Raw genomic sequence first — 22,041 nt, 5'->3', positions numbered from 1 at the left:
CATTCTCAGTCTCAAAACTGAAAACGTATTTGTTTAGTTTAGCTTTTGGTAATTATTTTTGTCTCTTTAGATAAGGCTGCAGATCCAGGGGTTAATGGACACAGGGTCACTCAGGTTTGTGAACGGTGGAGTAGGTGGATGCTGGTGAAAACTAAGTAGCTAACGTCCTTAATTTGTTTCTCAATACGGTGGCATTGGTACCATCGATTCTAAACTGTACTAGAATGACCCTGCTATTGAATAACATGTGTACGGCACTTTGCTTTAAAAAGAGTGATCTATAAATAAATTATTAATTACTTTTTTATTTAGTTATTTACCTACTTACTCAAACGAACAGCAGTTTTTTTAGAAATGTGATATTATATTAATTATTATTATTATTATTATTATTATTATTATTATTATTATTATTATTATTATTATAGTGGAAAACTTTAGCTCGTAATAAAAATAAAAAAATGCTTGAAGCCTGCACTACGCATGCTTAGTAGGAGCTGAACATCTTTCCAGGGAGCAGAGGCTCCCTGGAAGCTTCTAGAAGTTCCTTCGTCTGGCTGAAGAGGAGCAACCTTACACACACAGGTCGAAGAGAAGAGCCTGGCCAGCACTGCCGCTCACTGTAAGACATTTATCCATTACATTTTTGCTAAATAATATTGAAATAATGACTCTGTCATGTTGGGGAAAGTAAAAGTAAATGAACACGTGCTTATTTTCATAATCTTCTTACAGAGCGGTAGCTAGCTAGCTAGCAACCTGGCTAAGCTAACTAGCATAGCCCTGTTATGTTACATAGGTAGATGACTAGCCGGCTAATGTCTCAACGCCGTGAAAGGGTAGCTAGCTAGCTACCTTGCTACATAATCTACTACAGGAATCATGTGACAATAGTTCGGGTAGTGAGCTTAATTGGCTAGCTAGCTTAGCTAGTTAGGTAAAGTAGACAGGTTAATTTGGTAGTTAACTTCAGTTGTCATCTGTATAGGCGGAGACTTAGCGAGCTAATGAAGTGAGCTAGATGTAAGTTATAGCTAGGTTAGCTAGCTAGGTTGCTGATGTTTCTAACCTTAATTCTTTGATAAGTTAGCTAGCAAGCTTTTAAACTTAGGTCAATATAGATGAACACGGTCTCCCAAATATATAGAGAGCTATTTGTAATTTATAGACTTTCCTGTCAAAATAAAAAGTTAGTTAGCTACGCTGCTAATAAAAAGCTTATTTTAGTTATCTTTCCCAGCTCTTTATGGTTTTCTTTCCACAGTTTGAACTGTTTGGTGGTCAACATGGTGAAGGAAACAGGTTTTTATGACCTGCTGGGTGTAAAACCCAATGCAAGCCCTGATGAACTGAAAAAAGCCTATCGCAAGCTGGCCTTGAAATACCACCCAGATAAAAATCCAACAGAAGGGGAGAAGGTGAGTGGCTGTCAGTTGTCATTGTTTTAGCGAAATGCACTTTCAGTTTTGTACTTGTAAATGCATTTTTGTTATTTAGATTTAAGCAGAAATACCATAGTCATAAGGCTGTAATAAACTTTTCTGTCCTTGTGAAATGACCAAAGCATGTGTCTCCTTTTCTCGCTGCAGTTTAAACAGATTTCCCAGGCCTATGAAGTGCTCTCAGATGCAAAAAAGAGAGAAGTGTATGATCGAGGAGGAGAGAAGGCCATTAAAGAAGGAGGCAATGGAAGTGGAGGGGGGGGCTTTGGCTCCCCGCTTGACATTTTTAACTTGTTCTTTGGTGGAGGGAGCCGCATGCAGCGAGAGAGGAAAGGTACTTATAAAGTTCACTAGCACAAGTGTGCTAAAGGGTCGGGTGTCTTGGTGGATTTCAGGGTTGTGTTTACTAGCAGGGCTCAGTAGGTGGCTCTGTGGCGCAATGGATAGCGCATTGGACTTCTAGTCAAGCACTTGAGATGTGATTCAAAGGTTGTGGGTTCGAGTCCCACCAGAGTCGTTGTTATGCGACTTATGATAAATTTGATGCCTTGTGTAAAATCATGTTGGATGGTTGTGTGTTAACTAAAATTAGCACATATAAATCAAAACGTTGAAATAGGTGTCTTTTTCATTTATTTTTCTTATTCACCTGTAATGGGTAGATTTAGGCCATGTAGAAATGTTAAACATACAGGAAAAAAATATTTATCATTTTAGTAGCCTAAAACCTTAAACCTAGCTGTGCATAGTTAGTGTAATTAAGTGTAATGGGAATTTAAGAAATTAAATGTGTTTACAGACTGTATTTTAATGTAGTTTTTATCACACCCATATGGTTTTAGTAAGTTTGACGTAGACAATTATGGTTTCAAATAAGAAAAAATAACTAAATACTAAATGACTAATATTTTTATATTCATTAACTTTTTTTTGTGAATTACTGCAAATTACCATAAGTAGACCATGATCTGTAGGGCTGGGGCTCATCTTGATTGTGCAACATATTGTTAGCATTTATTGTAATTGAACTACTGATATTATCTATGGAGAAAAATATACTTTTTATTACATTTTTGTAGAAATTAAGCATTTATTTAATGTAGAAAATATACAATTATCTTGGGTTAGCCTTAATTGGACAAACAGGTTAGAAATACAGTAGATTAAATAAATTACTTAGGACTACAACCGACCTCTAAAATTGTAACAATAAACAATAAAAGTAAACAAAAATATATAAATGGTACAATTCAAATGTAAACATCTAATTTTTATTTTTATTTTGTATTTTATTTCTGGTAGCATTTCAGTCTTGCATAGACTTTATAATATTTATTACTGCAAGTTAGTTATGTTGTACTCGATACAAATTAATAGAGTAAAACAAAATATTCAAAATAAAAACCAAATCCTTTGATAAGGCATAGGAAAGGGTTTGTTGTCATTTGTGGTTTTGACCTACAGGGGTCAGTACAGATCTTGGAGTCTCTATTATTGGAAGCACTGGAGTAAATTGTAAATTACATCATGTGATTTTAATTTCACAGTGAAGAATGTAGTTCACCAGCTGACAGTGTCTTTGGAGGAGCTTTACAATGGAGCCACCAAAAAACTGGCTGTACAGAAAAATGTCATCTGTGAAAAATGTGAAGGTAAAAAAAATCATTATACATGGATTAATGTGGTAAGCTCTAAGTGTTTCAGGTACTTAGTTATTAACACATGCTGTACTGTTTAGGACGTGGGGGTTGCAAAGGAGCCATGGAAGTGTGTCCGTCATGCAGGGGCACTGGGGTGCAGGTTAGGCTACATCAGTTGGTTCCTGGCATGGTCCAACAGATCTCCACCATCTGTGGTGGCTGCCACGGCCAAGGTCAACGCCTGAGCCACCGTGACCGCTGTAAAGCTTGCGCTGGACGCAAAATCCTGCGACAGAAAAAGATTCTGGAAGTGCACATTGATAAAGGTAAGGAGGTGTGGACTGGGGCTTGTCTGGCTTAGAAAAGCATAAAGTGCATAACAAAACCTGTAAGATTGTAGACTGTAGACTTCCACTCCTAGTGAACTGAACTGCAGTTCCAAGTATGGCATATGTACTAATAATAATAATAAAAAAAACTAAATTATGTTTGACAGGCATGAAAGATGAACAGAAGATTGTTTTCCACGGGGAAGGGGACCAGGAGCCTGGATTAGAACCTGGAGATATCATTATTGTCTTAAATCAGAGGGAACATCCTGTGTTCACGAGGTAAGCTCACGAGAAAACCATCTAAGGCATGTTTTGATATAGTGACGGACATGCTCATATAAGTGCAATAGACAGTTAAAAGGCCTACAGATTTTTGACATGTTATTTTGTGATCTTTGTTTAATACATTGTAATATTACTCTAACATATGTCACACTTCTACACAGACACGATGAGGACCTGATCATGACCATGGATCTTCAGCTTGTAGAGTCATTGTGTGGCTTTGAGAAACCTGTCAATGCACTGGACAACAGAGTTCTCCTTATTAGATCACATCCAGGTAACCATTATTGTATCTGCAGTAATGTGAGATATCTAGACAGAATCAACAGAAAAATGTTTTTTTATTTTGCTTTACTTACTTGATTGTTACAAACTATTCAAGAGTTTTTTTTATTAGATTTATCAGGGAATTAAAATATGTTTTTGATCTTTTTGTCTATTCTTAGAGATTTAAAATGACTGTAAATAGCTGCCTAATTTCAGGCTGGTAATGTGAACGAAGCCAAAAAAGCTTCTGCACTTATAGCATTGTTTATAGTTAGACAATAAATAAATCCTAATCGCACAATTATGCAGGCTTTATTTTCCTTAAAATATAAATAATATAGACAAATACAGATGAACAGTTTGGCTGATTCTAGTGTCAGTGTTTTACCAAATTTTTAGTTTTCTGTGGTGATATATTTGCACATTCTATTCAGACACTCTTGCATATTCTATTCACGCTTTCTCCTTCTTTCTCTCGAGCAGGCGAATTAATTAGACCCGGCGATAAGAAGTGTGTACTGAACGAGGGGATGCCTATATACCGTCGGCCATTCGAGAAAGGCAGACTTATCATCCACTTTAATGTGAGTGCAGCCTCTGCTTATTTTATAGATTATTAGCTGTGTGATGTCTTGTTGTGATAATTAATATAATTATGTTTTATAGCGTTATAATTAGTAGGAAAACAATAAAAAAAAAGTTTATTACAATGCAAAGACAGCACATTAGAATATTATGAAAATACACTGATTAACTGATGGTACCCCGATCCACCCCCCAGGTTGTCTTCCCTGAGGCAAACTTCCTCCCTGTAGACAAACTGAAGCAGCTGGAGCAGTATTTCCCTGACACGCGGGAGAAAAGCGAGTCCGACAGCATGGAAGATGACCTCTACATTTACGCTGACCTCGAGGACTGTGATCTCTCCCATCGACGGCGCCAACACCACTACATAGAGGAGGAAGAGGACTTTCACCCAGGTGGAGGGGTTCAGTGTCAGACCTCGTAGGACTTTTATTGCTTATAATGCCATGCCTCCCCTGCCTTCTGTTTCCCCCCGTAAATGCACTCATGGTTCATGGTTTATAGTTCATGGTTGAGTTTTAAAAGAGAGATTGGGGCTACTAGGGGGTTAGAGCAGATGGCATTTCTAAAACAATTCTCCTGATTTGCCTGTTTATGGGACCTCTTTCTGTTTGTGACTGATGTCATCTTATTTGGTTTCGATTCACTACTGTGCACGAAAGTACAAAAATCTACAGTCCAGAGCCTTTATGTGAGAAACTTGTTCAGACGATCTGCTAGTTTTGTGTGGGATGCAGTTTCTGAAATGTTACTGTGTTCAGATATCTGTGGAACGTCCCACATCAGCTGCCAAAAGTGAAAGCACAAACACAATGAATCTGCCAGTGACGACACAAGCTTCAAAAACTGAAGGCAGGTTCTGTTTTTGCTGCTTTTGTGGGCACTGTGTGCTCTACAGCGTGCCACTGTACTTTTTCCCTAATGATACTGTGATGACTAGGGTTGCAACGGTATGAGATTTTCACGGTATGATAACCGTCTCAGAAAATACCGCGGTATCACGGTTATCACGGTATCACCCTTAAAGAAATTACAACAAAGGTTTTTTGTTCAATTAACTATTTATTGTAGAAACCTGGAACAATTATAATTTTAATGTCTCCTTAAAAAAAAAAAAAAGGTGTACACCAGGTGAAGGAAACCAGGTTTTTGCACTACTCTTAAGGGCATTAAGAGTGTATATAAAATATATATATATACATATATATATATATGTAAATATATATAATATATATACATATATATATATATATGTAAATATATATAATATATATACACACATACACACACACGTTATACACATTACATGTACTCTAAGAAGTAAAGATCCTGTATTTAAAATATTCAGTACAATTATTTAAGTTTAAATTATTTATTATCTGATAAACTGAGCCTGGGTCAGTGTCTGATCAACAACTGTTATAAACGTCCGTTTTACTGCCAAGTTGGTATATAACCAGATACTGCAGAAAGAGGGGATTTATTTCTGACATGATCCTCACAATAGAGATTTCTATTTTAAGGCTTTCACACCGAGTCTGGTTTTAACATATGAAAAACAGGCACGTCAGAATTAGAAAATGAACGCATGTAAATGAATGGCGTCTTTCACATCCAGTCCGGCCAGGACCTTTACACGGACACGTGAATCCATCGTAGCACGCACTTCACGCCTGTACCTGCGTGCCCAAATTTCGGATAACTCAGCGCTTTTGCGGGCGCTTACCGCATGGGTTGTGCATGACTACAAAGAGGTTTTATTTAGGTTCAGATTAAAATTATAAAGTAAACACATACTTTGCGCTGCACAGCGGGGTGGTGTTCTCGGAGATGGGAGAATAGGTATGAACGTATGTTCACCTTTAGCTGTGACTCCACATTGATCACAAATCGGATAACCATCCTCGGGTGCGTTCGGTGGGTATCCGAAATAGTCCCACACTGCTGATTTTAGTTTAGCCTTTTTTTAGGCGGATGGAGATTTGTTTAGTCTGATGCACTTTCTGCTGTTCTCACCGCTGTATGCTGAGAAGCTGAAGCGGAGCAGAGTTGCGCATGCGCGGGTGAGTTTGTCCGCTGGCATGCGTTTTACCGGTAATAAGCAAATACACACGGTATGATAACCGTGCATTTTAATACCATGGTATACCGTGAAACCGGTTACCGCTGCAACCCTAGTGATGACTGGTTGGAGTTGTGCTATTTTGGAAAGTGTGCAGATTTTCCACAAATTTCTGAGAGCAGTTTTACTTTTAAATGGAGAATTTTATCAATTCCAAACATTTTTTAGAATGAGTTTGGTGTGAAATGATTCATTGTTGAGGAACTGACTGTGGTGGTGAAGGAAAACAGTTGCCTACAAAAGTCTTGGTTTGTGATAAAATCTTGCTCAATCTGAAAACAAAATGTGGGATTTAAAAAAAATACATTGTAATCCAAATGTTTTCTAAATGCTGTCATAAAACAATACATTATGTATTATAGTATTTAGTGTTTTTATTCTAAATTTATTTGGTGTAGCTTTTAGTTTCTATACTTTTTATACTTCTTGTTCCATTCACCACCACTGTGAACAACTCTTGTTCTGAAAGTAAGGCCACATGCACATGTATTCGGATTTTTCGCGTTATTTCTGCATTTTGGCCTCCTGTCCACATAAAAATGCTGCTTAAGGTCACTGAAAACTTAACTTTTTTTAAAAATGCTCTCGAATACAGGAATTTATAAAAAAATATATTTTCAGAGTTGAGGTGAAGATGGGAAAACTGTGCTTCATGAAAACAAATGCATGTTTTTGGCTAAATCTTAAATACCTCTTTACACCCTATGTAGTGAATTACATGCAGATAGTTCTAGAACTATAACTACTAGAAATGTAAATAATGTTAAATAACAAATGTATTTCTAAATTGTATGGATTAAGAGTAATTTCCTGACCTGTATGTTATACTACTCAGGGAGTAGTATGTCATTTAGGACTAGACCTTTGTGTTTCTTGAATTTGTGAATTTCGTGAACTTTTTTTTTTATAAGTTTTTTTTATAACCATCATTCCATACTGGGCAAGCATGCTCATGCAAGCATTTACATCTTTGTGTGGACAGAAATAGGGTTTTTAAGTTTCTCTAGAATGGAGCATTTCACCCCAAATCTGTGAGAGATTAGTGGAACTGATTTCAGAAGTATACAGGGCTATGGGAAAAATTATTACTTTCATTTATTATAATTTGTTTAAATGAAATCAGAAATGCATCAAAAAGCCTGTTTTATGGTGCTGCTGTTTGCAGTCGATGCTACATTCTTTCGCCTTTTGGCAAGAGAATCTTTAGTTCAGTATTTTAAAAGAGTCGATTACGATCATGGACTAATAACGGAAAGCTCTTTTCTTTAAGATTTTAGGTTTGATTAGATGTCGAGCGTTTTTCTTTGTGTCGCAGCATTTGCACAATAATTCTAAGTTGACTAAGGTTTCATTTTTTTATCTTTTAACAGCCTTTCCCTGCAATGTTAATTGTGCCAAAAGATTTACTACTTAAGATGATTCTCAGTCTCTCATCTCTGTTGATTCTGACTTATTTCTCTAGAAACTACAGCAAACGTATGCAAATGAAACTGAGAGACAAAAATAAAATTTGCCTTTCAGAGTAGCACATTTTATCAACCCATCTAAACTTTCTGTAAGAAAGCTTTTTTTTGTCAGCCAAACTACATGTCACAGAATCCTTAACCTGCCAGGCCTTAAAGAGAATATGTTAAGAGGCAATCATTCCCTGTTCTCAAAATCTGTGTTTTTCAGCAATGGATGCAATTTTTTTTTTTTAATCACGTACTTGCAAAAAAAACCTCTTAATATTTAAAACATTACTAGCTTTTATGTGTTGTTAATATGTACTTTTCTAAATCTGTGAAAATTGTGGTCTTTGTTTCTTGAGTGCCATGTTGGGGCCAGTTTTATTAGGACCAATAATGTAAGCATTTGTATGTTTGTATTTGTATGTATCTCTGTTACCTGCGCTTAATGGCTGTTTGAGTTTTTATTTTGTATAATAATAAGCAGAATGCATGTAGGTTTATTTATATTTAATGAATAATTATAGCCTGCCTCAACCTTTTTGTACTTTCTCCAAAAATGTCAACTTTCTAAAAAAAAAAAGTATACAGTTTGCACTGTACCATAGAAAAATACAAATATTGAGTAGGAACAGTTAGACTTTATTGAGCCGTGAAGCTTATGGCAACCTGAGACTGAACCTGGCCTCAGTGGCCTGTATTTTAACAAGCCACCACAGATCCTGTATGCACTGGAAATGCAGAATACGTTTGCCACAGTTTCAAAATGTCAGTGTGGGTGGAAATTTTGACCTGTGTGTGACAGTAACAGTGCGCTGGCAATTTCTCACATAATGTGCAGTGATTTTTTTTTTGTAGCTGAAAAAATAATCCAAATCAAACGTCTCAGTGTAAACAAGCTCGATAACGAAAGGCTGGAGGAATGAATCACTTCATGTTCCAATACTTCAATACCACTTAATGAATTTACATAGTAAAATCACTTTAACCTCTGTTGACTTTTTTGTCAAAATAAAAAGAGTGCCTGTCAAAAAGTATGCCTATATATTCATAAATACCAAAAATCTAACTCTTAATACATACATTACACACACAGCATATTTCCATTGTTGCATAACAAAGGTTATGTTGCATGCAAGTGTGGGGTCAAGTGTTAAAACACACCAATCCTTCACACAAATTGGACTGAAATCGAACATTTCACCACGTGTCCACCTCAGAATGTTCATTAGTAAGTACATCTAGTGCTGGCTCCAGTTTTGGGCCTTGCTGTAAACTCCCTTAAATTGAAGCTAATCCCCTCTACAGGATCTACAGATGTTCTTACCATTGGAACAGCCCTAGTTCCTTCATACTCCAGGCTTGTACACCCTCGTATGTCTGCCTCGCTTTGTAACGATTACAAACGCTATGTCTAGTCGATTTGAGACACTGTCTAGGAGGAAAACCAGTATATGTAGTTTCATTTGGCTACGACTGGCATGCATATACTGACATAGACGACACTACAGAGATCCTGTCACAAAGAGTATGCCACTATGTTCATGCAGGGGGGCGGGGTCTTCAGAGAAGAAAGATTGGCTTCGTAAAGCCAAAAATATGGCGAGTTTCTATGCTTTTTTTTATTCTCATTTTGTGGCCTGGTTAATTTGGTTCAACCCAGGTAGATCTCAAATTTCGATGGTTAGTCTTTCCACACCTACCAGACACCTTCAGTTAACTTGCTGGATATGGAGACTATACCCAGACTAGGTGCAAATTGTATAACTTTGAATTTGACCTTCATTGGTGCCGAATGGAAGACTTTCAGATGTCAGACTAATTACTAATGCAGCTCCAGAGACCTGAATGTACAGAGGTACCACAGAATCAGAACCACTACACAAATGTAGACGATGTTGTTCAATTTTAAGTGTGTGCGCTGCCGAGCGGAGGGGCTTCAGGGTTTCCATAGCTTCAGCAGGCCGTCCTCACTGTACGTGGCGATGAGGTTGTTGTGAGGGTGGTGGGTTATGCCAATCACATCTTTCTCATGCACCTAAGGAGATAGATTTGCATAATTAGTGGATAGTAAAGAATTTCAAGACTGTATAGATGAAGCCAGGATCTTTTATTAATAGTTTAATACTGTAAATATATGAAAATATTTTGTGTATATGAGAAAATGATTTGCAGACATCCAGAGATTTCCCTACTGCTTTTCATTTTAGCTTTATTTGAAAGATCCGATTTACAGTATATGGATAAAAATATTGGGACAGCAGTATGTAAAAGTCTTGTTGTGAGGTGTTATCTTGTAAGGCCAGCATGCTCATGGAAGGCAATATGAATTATTGGTATTTGAGACCTGATAGTGGGAGCCAGATGGATGATGAGACATTCTATTTCAGAAGTCGTATTCCTCAATCCACAGTGTCAAATGTGATTGAGAATATGTCAAAGAAGGCATTACCACCCACAGTGAACAGCACAGTGTGTGGTAATAATCATGATTGGCAGCATCTGGCTAAAACTGTCCTTGATTAGTGACTTTAATAGAAATGACATCCATATTCAATGCAGGAGGGTTGACAAACATATCCTGCAGGTAAGTTTAGCATTTGGATGGTACATGGCCTAAGTCATGAGACGCGATAACTAGTTCCTTTGCCACAACGCTTTACAGTAAAGACTGGTGACCCGTGCTGTAGACTATTTTCTTTATGTATATATAAAGAAGAACCCTTACTGTGAGAGTTCTCTCCAGCTTGCCGGTGATGGTGCTGAACGAGTAGAGCACAAAGTCTTCTCCCACGCAATAGATCCACTCTCCACGAGGGGACAATGTGCAGCAAACGAAGTCCCCACCCTCCCGCACACCTGTACTGAAACTCCTCAGTACCTTGCAGAGTGAGAAAAAAGAGAGACAGAGTTAGAAATAATGAGGGAGGAACTGAGGAAGAAAGAGAGAAAAGGAGCAGATGGAGTGAAAGATTGAGGAGGTGGAGGAAGTGGGCTCAGAGTGCGAGTGAGTCAGCGAGCAAAAAAATGAGTGGGAGAGACGACCGTCTTGGGGATATACTGGTAACTTGGCAAGCAAGGGCAAGATGAGGTGTTGTGTTTTAGCACCGTGTTAGTTAAGCAGCTAAATGGATGGGTTTCCCAAAAATAGAGGGATTCCAGGAGTACCCATGCTCTTCATAAATGATGTCTTCAAATGTGTGTGGACATCCTTCTAAAGAATGTTGCTTTTAGGCATTTAGGTACATTACATCGCACCCATTAAACAAGTGCTGTCTGTCTAGTCCCTGTAGAGATGGATTACCAACTAAAATGTACTCTCTGGAGCAGATAAACATGTAATACCGTGATAACGCTTTCAATACTTTTTATCTTTCCATACAATACGTTAAGGATGAGTTATAAAGTTAATGGTGAGATGGGATGGTATATAGCGTATGGAAACCTTGGACAAATCTTGAACATATCTTTGCCTGATAATTACCTGACCATGTATGTTCATCACGACGACTGTGCTGGTCCTGTTGCACACCACAAAGTGCTCTGGGTTTCTGGGCACCAGAACGACGTTGTTGACTGTGATGTCTGCACCCTCGGGGACGTCTGGCGTTTTGATGGTGTTGATGCAGTCTGTCGTCTTTGCGTTCCAGACCTGAGGAATGGACGTGTTATCTTTCTGAGTGAAGAGCCTGTGCTGCATATGGCACAACAGAGACAGCATGCTGCTGAGCTAAGCAGTCGTGTTAGACATGCAAATCAAATGAGGATTTACTTTGACTGAGCCGTCTGCTGAAGCGCTGATGATGTAGTGGCCGTTGTGGGAGAAGGTGATGTCGTTTATGCAGGACGCATGACCTCGGAACTCCTTCAGCATCTTTCCTGACTTCAGTCCATGAATTCTAAAGAATATAAATAGTATTTGTAAATGACTTGTACCTTGGCTTTGTGCTAGAATATATATATATATATATATATATATATATATATATATATATATATATATATTCAGGACTGAAACATGCAATGACATTTGATATGACTGGCTGCTGTGCATTTTGCCTCATTCAAAAAGTCAGAGATGGAACTAAACACCGTTTATAATTTGAGTGTGAGTGGGTGACGCTAAACTGCTGTAGGTTAAACAGATGGACATATGAATAACAAGTTTTCATATAGTCTGACCTTAATATACACTAATATTGAGTAGGTCCTCTTTGTGCTACCACAGCAGATTTAACCATTTGACCTCTGATGGTGTCCTGTGGTTTCTGAACAGCTAACTATTTAAGTCCTGCTAGTTCTGAGGTGGGGCCTCCATGAGCATCAATGAGCCTCAATGGTCGGTTTGCAGGCAGTTCACTTTCTTGTGGCACGTTTAATAGATACTGACCACTGCATACCAGAAAACCCCTGAAGACCTGCCTGCTGTTTAAAAAATGTTCTGACTCAGTTTTCTAGACATCATAGTTTGGTTTCTGTCAAAACATTCTTACACTTGCCCATTTTTTCTGCTTCCAACACATCACCTTCAAGAACTGCCTGTCCATTTGCTGCCTAATATATCCACTACTTGACAGATTGAATTTTACAACTAAACCTCCATGCAATACCCCTATTTGTGTACATACAGTGGTGTGAAAACGTGTTTTCCTCTATACGATTTCGTACTTAAATATTTCAGATCATCAAACATATATAACTATCTGTCAGACAACATAAGTAAACATAACAAGCAGTTTTTAAATAAAATCATCATCAATAAACATCATCAAATATCAGTGACATTAGTGACAAATATGCAAAAAAATTAATCATGAAGGGCAAACACTTTTTAACAGGGAATAGCAGTGTAGTGTCACACTCACCAATGATCTAAAAGTGCAGGAATGAGAACTAGATTGAGGGTTTATATTTGAAGACCTCTGTTTTATGAAGATCAAAGAACCCTTTAAAGCACCTTCATTTGTAAGAGTACTGGCAAAGACTGTTTATTATATACATAAACATCCAGCTGTGATCAATACTAAGATAAATATAAAAAAAAGAGACTAATATATCTCTCTCTTCTCTAGCCCCAAGAAATCATAAATGCTGCAATACTGCTTCTGAACTAAAGCACCAGACAGAACAGAAGACAGATAGACCTTCAGAAAGAAATAAAGCCTATACATCAGCCTGTAGTCAATAAAAAGCCACTCGCAGCTCCGCCTTGTCGTTTCTTCCTTTTCTTTCTGCCTCTCTCTAAGGAATCGGCCTAGCGAAACATCTGCATCCGTCAGCTCCGCCTGCTTTCCTGGACGTCTAAGATAGGAATAGAAACATATTATCTGCTCGCACTTGATCTCTCTTAGCCGCCCCCCTCTTCCTCTCTCTGTGCTCACGTGGAGCCTCACACTTGCCTCCGCCCACACGCATACAGAGCCCCATCGTGAGCCTAGCACTGACACTGCAGAATCTGCCGCAGTCTGGGCACTTAGAGAGAGAGAGAGAGAGAGAGAGAGAGAGAGAGAGAGAGAAGTAGTAGGAGACACTGGGTGCAAACATGTGCTTAAATTCTTCCTAATGATGCTGAGCGCTGAGGGACTGGTTCGTTTCGGCTCCTCCTCCTCTCCCCCCTTTTGCTTCCGTCTTGCCTCCACGGCCTAACAGCTGCCTCAGACACTCGGGGTGTGCTTTTAACTGCCAAAGACTGTTTGAGATTCAGTGTCAACTGATGACAAAGATTTCAGACTCAGCGCACTCTTAAAATTAGGGTTTTTCAAGGGTCCTTTAACAAATAATTTCTGGTTTGCAACCATAACAACTCTAAGAACAATTTGAATGTTTAATAATTAATGAAATGGATCTTCACCCTGAAGGAGACTGTGTTGTACAAAAATAATGTTACTTGGAACTAAATATAGCCTTTCATGAAAGATCAACAGCTAGGTCTGTCAATAACTTCTACTCATTTCCTATGAAAACAATAAAGTTAGTCCAGTGGGTCTCAACCCTGGTCAACACTTGTAACACTGCCATATATAATTCTGAGTCTTGGGGGTGCAAGTCTGAGCTAAGTCTTTAGGTTGTGAGTCTTATTCAAGGCTTTAATGTCTATGGTGCAATTCTATGTCAAGTCTTTAGTCTGTGTTGTATAAATCCCATTATTAAAAGTATTTGAGGAGTGAGTGTTTAGGTTTTGTGTCGTGATTGTGTCTAAGGGAACTAGTCTTAAGATTGTATGTCTAAATTGTTTCAGGTCTCTGGGTTTTGAGTTTTTGGTGAAAGGTAATGCTGTAGTGTCTATGGCACAAGTCTGGCTCAAGTCTTGAATGTCTGGGTTGGAAATCTGAGTTGTCTTACGTCCCTGGGTTTTGGGTCCTATTGAAGTCTTGAATCCCTGGGTTGGAAATCTGAGTTGTCTTAAGTCCCTGGGTTTTGGGTCCTATTGAAGTCTTGAGTCCCAAGTCAAATATTTAAAGCCAAGCCAAGTCATGGTCCAAATCTGGGTCAAGTCTGAGTTGAGTCGACTGTATCTGGGGCATGAGTCTGAGTCAGGTCAGTGGGTCTCTAGAGTGCAGGTCCAAGCAAAGTCTCTGGATTGTGGGTCCGAGTTATCTTGAATCTCCATCTGTGTAAAACAAATCAAAGAAACCAAAGGAATGAAGAGGGAAAATGACAGAGTTGAAGAGTGTGTTTTAACCTGATGATCTGGTCAAAGGAGGCACTCAAAAGCTGACTGTTGTCCTTGCTGAAGCAGATACAGGTGACTGCCTTGCTGTGGGCCCGTTCAAATTTGCGCAGACACTGGCCATTATGGATTCTCCATACCTGGGAAGAGTAAGACGTCATGTTAGTCCAGTGGACACCAAACCTGGCATGTTAAATATTATTGAGGAGCAGCCTGGATATGTACACCCTCAGGTGCTTTTTACTCTGGCAGAGGGAGTTAGGTTACGATGATAATTAGATGCTGCGTGGTTACACAGATTAAATAATGAATTTGCTCGATAGCAACATTAATTAAAGGTGGCCCGCAGACACATCTGTTCCTTAGAGACGAGTGCCTCAGCTTCCAGTTTCGGCTCGCAAAGAGCCAGAATTGAGATTCAGTGCACTTTACAGTATACTAAAACCAAATTTATTGAACTCTTCAGAGTATTACCCTTTGATTGATGGCTGACATGGCATGATACCTTAATAATGGTCACCCTTCACTTACTGAGAGGTTTTAAGGTGGCATATGGGCTTGAATGATCTATGTTTTCACTGCACCCCAGTGACACCACTCCTTTATTGGAGCTTTAACAATCTCTATAATGTAAATCTAATCTCTAAATGTAGGACTGCATATGAAAATGATTCAAATCTGATTTGAAAAAAATTTGATCCAACATGTTCACACAGCTTAAAAAAAAAAAAAAAAGACATAAAAAGGACTTTAGACGCACCTGGATTTGGCCGTCCTGAGCTCCGGAGGCCACCATCTCAGTGTCACTACTGACTGCCAGACACAACACAGCCTCCTCCATCATCATGAAGTTATCCTGATTTTGGTACTTCAGATCCTACACCCACCGGGGACAGCAGCACACATGCAGCAGTTAGTCACAGTCAGAGTCACTTACGGTGTAAATCTGCCATAATTCCTGCAATTAAAAATACAGTTTAGATGACTTGGTATTTGTAAAACAGGGAAGTGCCCCAATTTGTTTCACAGTTAATGTTGCTTTCCAAAAGTTATTCTGATAATTAGCATAATATTACTCTTGCACAAAACCTTACATATGCATTTTTGTTGTTTGACATAATGGGAATCTGGAAGTTGTTCTTTACATTGTACATGAAGTTCATGATTAATGAACAGAGTGAATGCTCCAAAAAATATTGTTATAAATCTATTTTATTATTATATTTCACATAAAACATATAAAAGGAATGTAATGTAAGTCTGTGTATACTCTATAAAACAGTATGAACCCGAAGTGTCTTGGTGTCTTTTTCCACTGTAAATTCTACAGCAGCGATGGAAGTCGGACAGCGTTATTTTTGTACGGCAGCACGCGTGAACGCGTGTGAACGAACGTCATAGAGCGCTGAGGTGACCCATATTTTGACACCTCAGAGAGTTAAGCAATGGTAAGCATGCTCACTCCAGAGAAAATAAGGCAGCACTAAATGAGGAAACATATTTTTCAGCACTGGAGCGGGTCGCTCCACACCGATAAATGTGGTAGTATCATGATTAAATGATTCAGTTACTGCTATGAATGTTTTCTAACTACAGCAAAAATAAAAAGCAACTCATGTTGTTTGGGGGCAATTTATTTAAGTACAACCACACAAACAGGCCTTTAAAGTTTAAATTAACTCGTGGTAGGGTTTCCCTTTTGGCTTAAATGTCCCAGAAACACTATCCAGCAGTGCATAAAAGAGCTTCTGGCCTATTTAACATTGGCTAAATTAGTTGAACATCAAGTTTAACCCCTGCACATTTGGCTCCACATAATACAATAAGAATATAAGAGAACATGGTCTCTGCTAACAGACCTTGCATATTTTGCCTGTGGTGAAATCCCACACTTCGATGTAGCCATCAACTGACCCCGTAATCAGGTACTGACCATCTGGGGAGAAGCGTGCGCACTCCACATGCGTCTTTGGACCAAACTGTAACACAAACAAACACATACCATAAATGACAAGTCATAGGAAAGTAACAAACATCAAAATGTCTTTGCTTTTTAAAAATAAGAGTGGGAAACAGTGATCTGTGCTAGGCTAAAAGCTAACACTGGCTTTTTACTATCTCTTCTATCCATCTTCTGCTTCCTTGTTAACAAACTAGTGATCTACCCCTGCTAAACCCAACAGAAGAGAAAGCTCGGCTTAATTTTATAACAGTAAGACATGATAAAGTATAACACAGGGAAGTGAGTGTAAAATACTCTGTTCTATAGTTCAAATAACTGAGTAACAGAGTTTAATGTACCTCTTTATAGTACTTGATTAATAAAAGTCCACACTAAAATATGCAACACCTCCTGAAAACATCTCCATCTGTTAACTGAAGGACCACCACTCCACTCAAGTGCTGTGCTTAAAGTTGAAGATTGGAACTGCGCTTCCCTCCAGCACTGTTTACTAAACTAATCACTGAATCTGCTCACCACAATCCTCCACTGTGTGTGGGACACGGATCAACTGAATTTGCATTAACACCGTCCACCATAACGAAAGCATTTGCATACACCCACGTCGAGGCATGATGCTAAGAGCGAAACGGCCGTCTTGTTTGTTAGGGGCTAGAGGCTGTATGGGCATGTGAGAGACAGATGGGCTGAGTTATTGTCACCCCGAGTCAGACACTTCACAATGGTGGTATCAATCAGACTGTGCAGTTTGCCAGCAGGAGCTGGATGGACTGGAGAAGAGGCAACAGGCAGCAGCCTCAGGCTTCTGAAGCAATTATAGGTTCGTGTATGTGTGTGTGGGAGCACGAGAGTCTGCCAAGCAGTCAGTCCTCCTCACCCTATGCATACAAAATATCCGGACTCAAGATGGCTACTGCGTTATTACCCAGATGGGCATTAGCTGCTCTGCTAAGCTTTCTGGCCTTGAGCATGTGGTTAGGACTAGCTATGGCAAACTGTTCATGCAATCTCTGCAAACATGAAATACACTTAAAAGGGGTTGGGCAATAAACCGTAAAAATCTGGTTGTAGACCACAATAATTTATTGTCTCGATGGACAGTTCTGGTGGAAACAGGAGAGTTGAATTCTGCCGTGATATGGCCAGCCATATTTTTATGTTTTTTGGATACAATCCAGGTTAGCAAACGAACACCCCTTCAGATAGCTTCCTCTTGCATCCTCAGGTAATCCTGTTGGATGGGGTTGGTCCTTCTTGGTGGTATGCTGACTTGGTCTTGGTCACAGATGCGCCAGCAAGACGTGCACCAACAATTTGTCCTCTTTTAAACTCTGGTATGTCACCCATAATGTTGTGTGCATTGCAATATTTTGTGCAAAACTGTGCTCTTACCCTGCTAATTGAACCTTCACACTAATTGGCACTTCTTGGCAATTTAAACTTTGCTAGATCTTCCCAATTTAACTGTAAGTGACTTCTGTATTAATGTGATAAATTAAGTACCTTAATGAGACGACTGAGCTGAGTAGGAAATCGCTCCTCTTCCAGATCCTTCATCATGGCTTTGCCCCTGAACAGGTCTATTGACATGCCAGGGGGCAGAAGACCCTGGTGCTGTTGCCATTTCAGAGACTGCCATTTGGACAGTAAGGATGAGGGAAGAAGGAGCAGTGCAGCAGAAAGAAAGGGATAAGAAAGGAAGTGGAAATTGAGGATCAGGCTGAGCGAAAGGAGCAGAAGAAGAGTGGGACTACAAGGCAGGACACTGTACAGGGTGTAGTAGCAGTGTAAAAGTATGTACTGGGTAAAGTATGGAAAAGGGAACCAGGAACTAGGTAAAGAAAACAAAAAGCTTCAGTTATGCATGCTAACGCTGTAAATATAAAAAAACAATGTTGCATGCAAGTATTGTCATGATGTTTGTTTTAGGCGCACTTACCAAGACTGCAAGGGATCCAAACTGCCTGAGCGCTTTGGTCTCTTGTAACCTGTAGAGTGCGCCTTCACATATACGACCCTGTGCAGAAAAGGTTTGTAATTGTTGTAGAATGGGCAATTTGTTAAGTATTGATTTGAACAATGAGTTTTGCAAGAGAAGCTTTTTTTATAGGACGGTCTTCTGTTTCTCCAGGCAGATCAACACAAATATATTGTCTTACTAAAGACAGAACTTACCTGTCCGAGAAGACCCATGAGACGAGAGGGTGGGACCAGGCTGACCTCTTTAGCCATTGCTTGAGCTATGGCCTGCCTGCGTTTGTCTTTATCGCTGCTTTCTGGATAAGCCTAGAGTGGGGAAGAGTTGAAGATAAAAGACAATGTAAGAGTCTGATTTCTTTCAGTCTTGTTTGATGACCCTTAGGATTCTCTGTTGCTGAATTTGCCTGTTGTGACTCAAAAGCTCTAATCCATGACTTGACAGGGAAACTGCTTGGAGGGCAAGAAGATGAAGCACCTTTACTTTTCGCTCTTCCACTATGAAAGCCACATCACCAGCATAGCTATGTTGTTACTAATGCGCATGGAAATATTATTTGATCACCTGCATATAACAGTGGTTATCCCATCAGAAAGGGATCCATCCAATTTGCCCTAGTCAACTAAATGACCTACTACTTAGCAGTTTTGAATGACAGCAGACAGGTAAAAATTCTTGCCTCTTTTGAGTCGAAGTGTGGGCTCAAGAGCAGGGCTTCCAGCTTGGAGTAGCGCTCAGGTTGGGTGTGCTTCATCATGATCATGGGATCCGTTTGAGCCAGTAAACATTGGGCTGCTCCAAGCTCTCGTAGCTCAATCAGCTCCAGCACCACCTGCAGAGAAACACATCAACAAATACTTTGGATCTTCCTCAGTTCAGGACAGGTGATGTGAGGGCATGAGGGCAAACATGCAGCAGTAGGACTGAGTTTGAGTCCATCTCTTACAATTGATTTGATTTATTGATTGGACACGGTAAGGAAAAGCCCCCAATTTGCCCTCCACTGTCTGAACAAAAAACAGCTATGAAATCTAATAAACTGTCTGTTGATCTTCAAAAGCTGATAAGCCCTTGGTAGACACTGATCGAGGCGAGGGGATATAGAACAGTTTCTAAGGCTTTAGCCTCTTTCCTCTGCATGGTACCTACACCACTTAGCTTGACTCAAAGCAACTCAACTCTACTTTTTCATTAGGCAAATTTGGCACCTGCTTCCTGGATCTGGGTACTTTTTAATACCCACTGTGAAACATGGTGATGGCAGCATCATGCTATGGAGATGCTTCTGAACAAGAATTAAGGGTTTGTTGAAAAAAGCATTGATGAATTAAAAATGGACAGTTTCCACCTTCTAGTTAGGACTCCCTCATTGCATGATGCTACCAGTAAGGCTAGCATGAATCCAGTATACTACTTAGTTCTAAAGTGCTTCTAGCACTAAAGCCTTAATACGTTTAGCGTTTTAATTTAATTTGCATGTTGCAGCCTTTCACATCTGTCTTACCTGCTCATACAGATCAATCAGCAGCTTGTCAGGAAGTTTAAGGTACTGGATGGCAAGCAGAACCACGTCCCAGTGTCCATCGTTAATGTCCGCGATGAAGCTGTCGATGCTGTCCACAGTGTGCAGAGACACGGTGGTCTCCTCCTGCAGCGCGGCCAGCGTGCGGTGGAGGTTGTTCTCCTTCAGGTACTGCATGATCAGGCGGATCACACTGAGAGCAGGGAGACAAGCGGCGGAGTGAGGTACTGTTACAGCACTAGTCTGACTGGTAATGACGTAATCAGGAGCAGACACGCCGTCAGCCTGCCTTTTATGAATGAAACATCTGTAGGGTGATTATTATAACATTATGATGATAAATAAACTCAAACACAAAATAAAAAAATAAAATGCATATAAACTACAACTAAAAATACAAATATATAGTAATGCATAGTTTAAAAAGAGAACAATAACAACTATCAATTGTAAAAAAAAAAAACATTTATTTTAAACTAAATGACAGCATCTCAAATTATACATAAAAGGTAAAAGCATATAGACAAATAACAACCAGTAAAAATCAAAAAGACTTGTTAAAAATGCTAATGAGTAATTAAATAAGGCATAAAAAACATTAACACTAATAAAGAATAAAAATCACTTATTTTTATACTTATTTACAATGACTAAAATAACCAAATAAAATAAATAAATGAATAAATAAACAGAGAAATAAATTCTATACATATATTTACAATTAATAAATAAATGAAAGAGGAAGTAAATAAACAACTAGACAAATGAAAAGATAAACAATTAAATTAATTAAAAACATATGCATATGCAAATCCATAAACCAATTTGATAAAATACATTATTACAACAAGGGAGAGATGAATAAATGTAAAAAGCAAGAAGTAAATAAATATACAAAGTAAGTCAATAAATAAAAAGGCAATATATATATATATATATATATATATGCAAAGAGGTAAGAAGGGGTAATTTAATAAATAAATAAATAGACGAATAGATGTAAATAATACACATGCAAAATTTATGTATAAGAAGTAAATAATTGAATATGAATTAGACTGGCAGATGAAGAAATAAACATACAAATGAATGAATGAGTGAACTGGGATGAATAGAAACACAAAGCAAGTTTCTAAAAGAAATACGTTATATGTTTCACATTTTAATTCAGGAACTATATGTGCAACTTTTAGGTCCTGATAATTCTTAAGATAACATACACAACAATCACGCACATACATACACACACAATCACATACTATACAGGTACACCTAAACAGTGTATATGTATATGAGTGTGTGTGTTGTGTGTTTATGTGCGTGTGTGTATACTTACTCTGCGGTTTCCACGTCCAGCTCCATGGTTCTCTCTTTGTCTCTGTGTGTTTGAGCTCCTCGCGCTTCAGCCGCTCGAGCGCTAATGCGCGCGGTTTTCCCCAACAAGCCTCGTGTCGATCAGCCCGCCACGTGAACGCGCGCCGTGCCCGTGACCGCCCCGTCCACGTGCTGAAATCCCATCACTCTTTGAAAACTGTTGCAGTTTTTGGAAGGGGGGCGTTTTGCGCGTGTGTGCGCGCGTGCGTGACGCAGGCAGCGGGTGCGTGTTGTGTATGGGTGGGGGGTGCAAAACAAAACACGCAGATCTGCCACGTTGCAAACAGGTGTGCGGTGCTGGAATGTGACTCGAAACACATTTGGGGCATTTACATATGCATGTGTTATAAAGTTGTAATAAGCTATTGATGGGCAGGTATAAGCACAATATAAACATTAATTGGTCATTATTG

At 39.0% G+C, this 22,041-nt stretch overlaps 2 protein-coding genes and 1 non-coding gene across 3 annotated transcripts; 2 read left to right on the top strand and 1 right to left on the bottom strand.

Annotated features, from left to right (window-relative positions):
* The first annotated feature begins 482 nt into the window (after positions 1 to 482).
* Positions 483 to 5,511, top strand: dnaja1 (DnaJ heat shock protein family (Hsp40) member A1). Its single transcript, XM_049472409.1, has 9 exons — positions 483 to 622; positions 1,265 to 1,418; positions 1,590 to 1,776; positions 2,990 to 3,094; positions 3,181 to 3,408; positions 3,579 to 3,693; positions 3,861 to 3,976; positions 4,450 to 4,550; positions 4,748 to 5,511. Exons 2-9 carry the CDS (start codon positions 1,287 to 1,289, stop codon positions 4,973 to 4,975), a joined length of 1,212 nt encoding a protein of 403 aa, XP_049328366.1. The 5' UTR covers positions 483 to 622; positions 1,265 to 1,286; the 3' UTR covers positions 4,976 to 5,511.
* On the top strand, positions 1,868 to 1,959 carry trnar-ucu (transfer RNA arginine (anticodon UCU)). The gene is given in 2 exon segments: positions 1,868 to 1,904; positions 1,924 to 1,959. It is a non-coding gene; the product is annotated as a tRNA-Arg (tRNA).
* A 3,541-nt stretch (positions 5,512 to 9,052) lies between the features above and the next one.
* smu1b (SMU1 DNA replication regulator and spliceosomal factor b) lies at positions 9,053 to 21,748 on the bottom strand. The gene is made up of 13 exons (XM_007237567.4): positions 21,591 to 21,748; positions 20,237 to 20,447; positions 19,412 to 19,564; positions 18,930 to 19,040; positions 18,694 to 18,771; positions 18,258 to 18,386; positions 16,651 to 16,770; positions 15,552 to 15,668; positions 14,804 to 14,931; positions 11,894 to 12,020; positions 11,606 to 11,773; positions 10,850 to 11,002; positions 9,053 to 10,159 (listed from the first exon to the last, which is right to left on the bottom strand). Exons 1-13 carry the CDS (start codon positions 21,614 to 21,616, stop codon positions 10,061 to 10,063), a joined length of 1,620 nt encoding a protein of 539 aa, XP_007237629.3. The 5' UTR covers positions 21,617 to 21,748; the 3' UTR covers positions 9,053 to 10,060.
* Positions 21,749 to 22,041: the final 293 nt, after the last annotated feature.

The sequence above is a fragment of the Astyanax mexicanus genome, chromosome 25 (assembly GCF_023375975.1).
Source record: "Astyanax mexicanus isolate ESR-SI-001 chromosome 25, AstMex3_surface, whole genome shotgun sequence".
NCBI classification, from domain to species: domain Eukaryota; kingdom Metazoa; phylum Chordata; class Actinopteri; order Characiformes; family Acestrorhamphidae; genus Astyanax; species Astyanax mexicanus.
This window is presented reverse-complemented; position numbering and strand designations above follow the sequence as displayed.